The following is a 7,931-nucleotide window of genomic DNA, read 5'->3' on the forward strand; positions in this document are numbered from 1 at the left end:
GAGAGCATGAGGTTCTGCCATGTGACTCTTCCTACTCTTCCTATTATACTTCAAAACATAGGCTGGCATTTTAAACTTCATTAAAGGCAAGAAGCCCATGATGACAAATTAGAGCAAATCAGCAAATTACAGCCCAAGTGTAACTCTATTGATTGTTCCCACGTTTAGATGATAGTAATTGATTGTTCCCATGTTTAGCTCATTTCAAAACTAGGACTTGTAGTCTCAATGTAGTGATCGGTTTAGTCAATCAATTCTGAAGATTAAAAGATTTCATCGTTTTTAGTCTTTTGGACTTCAGTATTGGACTCTTCCACTACTAGTTTATTTATTTTTTCTGAAATCAAAGAGTTTCTCCCATTATTTGCATGTTATAAAAACCTGTTATTGTCCATAGCTCGTTGGACAAAGAAAAGTGAACCGGTGTATTGTTTTTTTTAAAGAATAACCCAAATGCCATTATATTTATATATCTCTGATTTTATTTCTCTTACTTTGCCTTTGCTTCCTCCATTGATACCAATCTGCTTTGAAGCTCACATCTTCCTCTGATAGCTTTGTATCAGATTCAAACTTCATTCCTTCTTTGCTAAACTCAAGGTATTTTTTGCCTTCTATTTTCTTCTCTCCTTTTTATTATTTAAATAGTTCTGTTGTCTACTTGAATATCAAATGGGTATTTGCACGTAGAGTGTCTGTTAAAATATCTTAGTGTTTTTTTTTTTTTTTTTTTTTTTTTTAGAATTTGATTTTGATACAATACCTCCTGTAAGGTAAGAATTTGTGAATTCCCCCACATCTAATTGTATACCTACCGCGGTGCCAGGCGCGGTGCGGTTTTTGTCCTCGGCCCCGAGTGCAGGCACGAGCAAGCAAGCGCCTAGCTTGGACTTGTACTCGTCGAGTCCCACATCGGTTGGAGAAGCGCCCCTAACGCTTTATATGCTTCTGGAGCTTGCGTTAGTGTACCACTACTCACACCGCGGTAGGTATACAATTAGATGTGGGGGAATTCACAAATTCTTACCTTACAAAAGTAGTGGTACACTAACGCAAGCTCCAGAAGCATATAAAGCGTTAGTGGGGCGCTTCTCCAATCGATGTGGGACTCGACGAGTACAAGTCCAAGCTAGGCGCTTGCTTGCTCGTGCCTGCACTCGGGGCCGAGGACAAAAACCGCGCCGCGCCTGGCCCGCGGTAGGTAGACAATTAGATGTGGGGGGAATTCACAAATTCTTACCTTACACCTCCTATTTCATTTGGCCAGCCCCTAATAGAAATGAATAATAGGATGAAATTACCTTTTAACTTTAACTTTTGTGATTTTACTTTACTGTTATATAAATCTCCACATGGAACAAAGTCTCACCGAGTAAGAAGCTGAGTTGATTCTAAGTAGTAATGGAAGCCATGAAAGTAGAATGCGTGGATTTTTTTAAAGCACTCTGATTTTTTTTTTTTTTTTTGCTGTGTCGATGTTAAAGACTTAATGTCAAACTAATTTTGTATAGGTACTATTGTTTTAGTTGTGGGCACAGTTTGATGTGTTTTGATGTTTGTGTTTGCTGTTCACAAGTAGAGGGATATTGTTCCACTGGATGTGAATGGTGATGTTGGGATCTCAGACAAAGATTGTGAGGTACGTGTCTTTGATATCAAAGTTTCTGATTTCCTTTTATATCAAGTTGTGATAATTAGTTTTCTTTGAAAGCACACAACTTAGTTTTGTTTGTAGAAAAAAATTAAGCAAGAGGAGTGCCGTATGCAATTAGTATTTTCCTAAGTCTAACAATTTTTTTTTCTTTCTAGTTTTTAGAGACATTTAGTGCTGCCCTATTTAACTAAAAGTGAGTCATTACTTCTCTTTTTTTTTTTTTTTTAAAATTTTTTTTTAAATTTTTTTTATTGAAGTTATTTGTAATTTGTGGAGCCAAAGATAAAAGTTACATTACAAACGCTGCCTAAACCCTTTTTTTTTTTTTTTTTTTTTTTTTTTTTTTTTGTAGTGGTTAATGGAAAATTGTTTTGATGTAGCAGGTAACTTCAATTTTTTTTTTTTTGCTCAAGGAAAATTGGTGGTGTGCCTATTTAACTTCAAGTGAGTTTTGTTTTATTGAAGTCATCTACAATTTGTGGAGTCCTGGATAAATGTTATGTTAAATGAAAATTTCTATTGATGTAGCATGTAACTAATTAGCAAATGTCATTGGTATAATTCTAATTGAAAATTTAACTGCAATTTTTTTAGTAGATAAAAATATGTTCATATTATTACTTTAACGTTTGTTCCCTATTTTACATAACATTCTTATATAGCAGCTTAGAACATTATCCGCGCATCACGCGGGCACTCCACTAGTACAATAATAATGGAAATAACACAATGAAAAACTGAATAATACTTCTAAATATTATTAATTTAAAGAGAAAAATTACACTTGTCTTGGGAGACTAGTCTTTTTCTTTGTGGGTTATATGACAAAGGGCAACAAATTGAAGGGGTCATTGATGATTAATAAAACCATTAAAAGCTTTTTAAGATTTAACTATGACTTTCTACAATTTATTGGTGTTTTTTCTCATTTCAATTACTAATAAGTTTCAATTGAATCAATTTTCACCTATGATTTTAAAAATCGTTGCACTTGGAACATATTTTAACACTAAATTATGTATTTATGTTCAAACTTTTTTTTTTCTTTTTTCCTTTTGTTTTAGCTAAGAGATCAAACCTTAAACACAAACCCCAAAGTGGATGGCATTGGGACATTGGATAGGCTTAACATTGATGTTAAAACTATACATAATGCACTAATATTGGTGGATTTAATAATAAAGTTAAAATACTAACGAGTAATGCTATGTTCACAACAAAATATAGATGTTTTGTTGTTATTAGAAGTTAAAAACATAATGTTAGTAGTGGGTCTAGATTAGAACTAGTAATAATATACCACCTAAAATTTGTTGTAAAATTTTTGTGACTGTTATTTCAACACAATTTTTTTTTATTAAATTCAACAAAATAGCACAAACCCAACAACCCATTTAAAGCCACCATGAATTGGTTTGGGTTAGCTATTTCTGAGCCCAAGAAACTTGGATTACATTGAAAAATATTAAAATATCATCCACCCTCCTAATTTAAATTTGCCTAGGTTGCTTGTGGCATTTTCATGTGACTATGCTATATTGTCACTTATTATCAAAAAAGTTGTTGAGTCATGAAAACTACCAACAACAATGAACCACAATGGCGGCCAAAATATTGAGCATGATTTAATTGGTGTTTTAAATTGTACTAAAGCCTCACAACCATTCTTCATAAGTATATCCCAATGGCTTAATTTCCTAGCCCCCCCAGAAAATAACAAAAAACAAAAAGTCTCAACCTTTCTTATGAAAACATTGTGACCAAATATTTTGAGCATGGCTTACTTGGAGTTTTAAATTGTACTAAAAACCCTCTCACCAATCCTCAAAAATATATGGTAATGGCTTAAGTTTTCATGGACAAACATTATAAAAAATAAAAATCAGTATTTGATTTTGGGTATTAAAGGCCGTCCTTAAAAAATTTACATCCCATAAGGCTAGAAACTAGAAAGTCAGTTGTGGACATAATTGGATGAGAAACAAGTTGTGCTCCAAAATCTCCTTTCCCTCCGCTATCAAAGTTCCACCGCTGATACCCCCAAAGAACAAGGATCTCGGATTTTTTTTTTTTTTTTTTTTTTTTTTTTCATTCAAATACCTCCCTTTCTTTCCCTTCCCAACCCTTTTCATTCTTTCTTTTCCCCTTGTCACATTTCACAAGGCCTTTCCTCATTGGTGGCAAAATGGTACGTACCTTCCATCTCTTTCTATCTCTTAATCTTTTCTTTCTTTCTTTTTTTCTTTTTTTGTAATGGATGATACTGTTAGATAAGTTCATAATCTAATAGTATGATTATTATACTGTAGTTTTTTTTTTTTTTTTTTTCTTTCCTTCTTAATTTGAATCAACTGATAGAGAAATCTTTTGATTCTACTTCGAACACCAATACCAGTAGGTCGCATTTGTTATCTAAAAAAGGAATGCTTATATAGTCCAGCCAATTTGCTAAAACGTGATCAATTTTATGTTAGATGACCAAGAAAAAAAAAAAAAAAAAAGAATGAGTAAACATATGAATAATTTTCAGGGATACGTCTGTATGTTTGAATAGTACATTCCTATCTTTTGTGTCTTAGGATCTGCCTGCAAATAATTATAAATATTCAACTACGAGCTAAAATGCACATCTTTTGAAATTTAAAAAAGAAAAAAGAAATTTTTGTTAATTCATTGCATTGTATGCATAAATCCAATGTAATTGTATGTTTTTCTTGACACTTAGATAAAATTTAAATTTATTTTAATAAAAAAAATGTATAAAAGTATTATGAGATGAAATATTAAATACATCTTAACTTGTGTTCTTTGGATGCTTGTTAACAAATAAATAAAAGCAATCACTAAAACATCAAAAGTAAAAAAGGGCAATCATTATTCATTTGTTGCAATACCGTTGAAAGCCATAAGCAGTTGCTTATCCTCCTTAAGGCCCAACCAATATAGTTTTTACTATTTTTTTTATCCTCCTTAAGGTCATAGATGATACATGATTTTTGACACAATCATTAGAGAATATTGTCAGGGACTTATCAGATAAATTAAGATCACATATAGCCAAGGGATAAAGGTCAAATCTTTCTCAAAGAATTCTGCAGCTCAAACTTATTAAATTTTTTCATAATGAAGTTTTTTCAATCTAACTGTCGTGATTAATTAAGCTGGTTTATGTTCAATAACAAATACAAATACAATGCAGTCTAACACATAGTAGCTGCACCAATATATCAGAATTTCTATTCATAACCAAATAATTTTCTGTAAATTTTGTGTTTATAAAGGCAAACGCAGCATCAGGAATGGCTGTGCACGATGACTGTAAGCTGAAGTTCTTGCAGCTTAAAGCAAAGAGGAGCTATCGTTTTATTGTGTTCAAGATTGAGCAACAACAGGTGGTGGTGGAGAAGCTCGGGGAGCCTACCGAAAGCTATGACGATTTCACTGCCAGTTTGCCTGCCAATGAGTGTCGTTATGCCGTCTATGATTTTGATTTCATAACTGCAGAAAATTGCCAAAGGAGCAAAATTTTCTTCACTGCATGGTAATTTCACACAAAAACACACTTATTAGAAAATGTGGTTTCTCTTATAATTAATTTGCATGGTAATTTCAGCCTTATTTCCTTTATAGTTTGCTGATTACTAGTATTTGCCAAGAATACTTTGCGTTTTTTTTTTTTTTTTTGGTGAAGTTCAGACTAAAAATCCCGTCCAATGTTTCATTTTTTGCTCCCCTAATTAAAATATGTTATGTATTTGAATTTTCTTTAAACTTTGGTTACTTTAGAGACACTATGACAAGCATATTTTTTTCAACAACTTGTATGGCCTAATAAGCCATCATCTATGTAGATTTATTAGTGGAAAAATTGCAATTGTGAGAATCATCCTAATGAACATTTGCTTGATTGCCCAAGTGAGGTTAAAAAAGAAAAAGAAAAAAAATGGAACACACACGTTGGGACATAGGATTTGTATTTTGAGTCCACAAATAAACAATCATTTTTGCTTCTATTTTAAACAATGCAAAATTCAACATGTGGGTGTGTTTTGGATGCAGGTCACCGGATTCATCAAAGGTGAGGCATAAAATGGTTTATGCTAGTTCCAAGGATAGATTCAAGAGAGAACTGGACGGCATTTCATTTGAGTTGCAAGCCACTGATCCCAGTGAGCTGAGCTTGGACATTGTAAAAGGGCGAGCCACATCTACTTAATAAGCACCCTTTTGCTTTGCTTTCCTAAACTGTTTCCATCTTTGGGGGGCTTTTTTTTATTGCCATTTGTAAGTTGGTTCCAAGTTCTAAACCCTTGGGATGTAAATTCATTATACCTTCTTTTGTAACCTCAACCCTGTAGAGCTCCAGTATTGATGTTGCTGGAAAAAAACAGAGAGCTATAAATGGCTTTTGCAATTCTCAAGTAGAATTGGGTGAGTTAGACTGGGGCTGCTTCTGCCGCATTTAGCTAATTTGTTGGTAAGACTATGAGTTGTGGAATAAGTCGTAATCCTGTGCTCATTGTGGATCTTCATCACTTGGGAATTGAGGGGGGTCAACTTTGTCTAAGGGTTTGTTTTTAAGAACGAGATAATTGTTCTTTTCTTAGTGTATTTGGAAGTGTAATGTTATTGTCATTTTGGAAATGGAAAACCAATTTTTCATCCAAGAAAAAAAAAGAGAACCCAGCAAACGTCAAGCTTAACTTAGCCTTAGCAACCAAAAAAGCATTAACCGTAAGATAGTTGTACAAATATGTATTACCATCTCTTTCAGAGTGTGTAATTACACCAATAAAGAAAGGAAGTTGATCAATTATCTAAGTCATTCAACCAATTCATCCTATAAGGTGACAGATTGAATATAAAATTAATGAATAGTGTTCGAGTATAATAGTATTGGGATATATTATTTATATATGAGAAAAGAGTACATTGTTATTGTACTCCAAGAATACTGAATAATCACTCATATATAATCCCTAATGATTAGTGAAATGACATGGTAATTTGTGTAAAGATCACATACCAGGAGCTTTAGAACATTCCTGGAGGCTTTTCCTACTCAAAAGGGGTTCTTGTTAGGTTCTTTGATGGCTTCTACAGCAGCGTTTTGACATGTTGGTCATTGTTCTTTTTATTTTTTTATTACACTGAATAGTGAGCAAAGGTTTCTAATAGTTGCGTTTGTGTGTGGTACACTGGTATTTCCTATTGTCCCATTTTGAAAAGGTTGATATGTTATTATTTTATTAGAGGGTGCAAAGAGTAGGTTTTACACGAAATTCATATAAAAGTTAAATTTTTTTTTTAAAGGCAATTTGGACCCTTTTGAGTTTTTTTTTTTTTTTTTTGGCTCTCTTAAGTGTGTACTGTACCTGTTAGACCTAGGTTGTATAAGGCGTTTAAAGCCTCTATACTCCCAAGCACCCTGAACATATTCGAGGCGCACTGTGTGGGAGATAACGTGAAAAACCTAAGGTAATCTCTCGTCAAATTACCCATTGGGATAGTCATCCCCCCTTCAACAAACGCCACCATGGGAATGACTACCTCCCCCGTTTTTCTATTACGCCGCCAGACTTGGGAGGAAGCGTATCTCATACCCACTGTCGAGGGAATCTTGTACTTAGCCCTAAATAATTCCATTTGCTCCTCGGAATCGACTAGAAACTTAAATTTACCCATCTTCTAGTAAAAGGAAAAAATTGATACAGAAAATGAAAAAGTAGAGGGAGTTAAAGAAACTTACAGGTGTGGAAAATAAGCTCCTCGGATGGACTCTTGGTATTTATGAGAGTGTAGAATAATGAGAGAAAGACAGATTCAATGAATACGTGCTGAGAGATAGAGTAATGTGCAACTGAAGAAAGATTTGATTTGAAAGGCACTTTACAAGGGCACAGAAAAAAGAAGCGGGAAAAGCCCCGCCCATAAATGTAAAGGAGCCCCCACCGTTAGATTTGTATCAGGTCGTTGAACGTGTGGGACAGCAGAGCAGTTACCATTTAATGATGGCGTGCCCATGACACCGAAGCGTCAGGAACGCGCCTTGGGCAAACAAAAAGACATTCTGAAAGTAGGGGAAACCTACGAATTAAATGAGGGTTGGATATCAAAATCTCCTTTTTTTTCCGAGGTGGTAAAAAACGAGATTTTGAGGGGCTATTGTGGGGCCTGTTAACTAAAAGGTATAGTAGTCCTTAGAATTGGGCTCAGGGCCCAAAGGCCCGATCCGAGAACGCGCGGTTGTCCGAGGACAGCATAAAGAAGTTTTGTT

At 34.1% G+C, this 7,931-nt stretch overlaps 1 protein-coding gene across 1 annotated transcript; it reads left to right on the forward strand.

Moving 5' to 3' along the window:
* Window positions 1-3,735: 3,735 nt before the first annotated feature.
* On the forward strand, window positions 3,736-6,093 carry LOC112038239 (actin-depolymerizing factor 7). The gene is made up of 3 exons (XM_024071041.2): window positions 3,736-3,842; window positions 4,936-5,195; window positions 5,714-6,093. Exons 1-3 carry the CDS (start codon window positions 3,840-3,842, stop codon window positions 5,868-5,870), a joined length of 420 nt encoding a protein of 139 aa, XP_023926809.1. The 5' UTR covers window positions 3,736-3,839; the 3' UTR covers window positions 5,871-6,093.
* The last annotated feature ends 1,838 nt before the right edge of the window (window positions 6,094-7,931 follow it).

This window comes from Quercus suber, unplaced genomic scaffold (genome assembly GCF_002906115.3).
Source record: "Quercus suber isolate HL8 unplaced genomic scaffold, Cork oak 2.0 scaffold_370, whole genome shotgun sequence".
Taxonomy (NCBI): domain Eukaryota; kingdom Viridiplantae; phylum Streptophyta; class Magnoliopsida; order Fagales; family Fagaceae; genus Quercus; species Quercus suber.

Coding starts and splice junctions, on each gene's coding strand:
- LOC112038239 (XM_024071041.2), top strand. Junction 5,196..5,713: donor AAAATTTTCTTCACTGCATG/GTAATTTCACAC, acceptor TTTTGGATGCAG/GTCACCGGATTCATCAAAGG.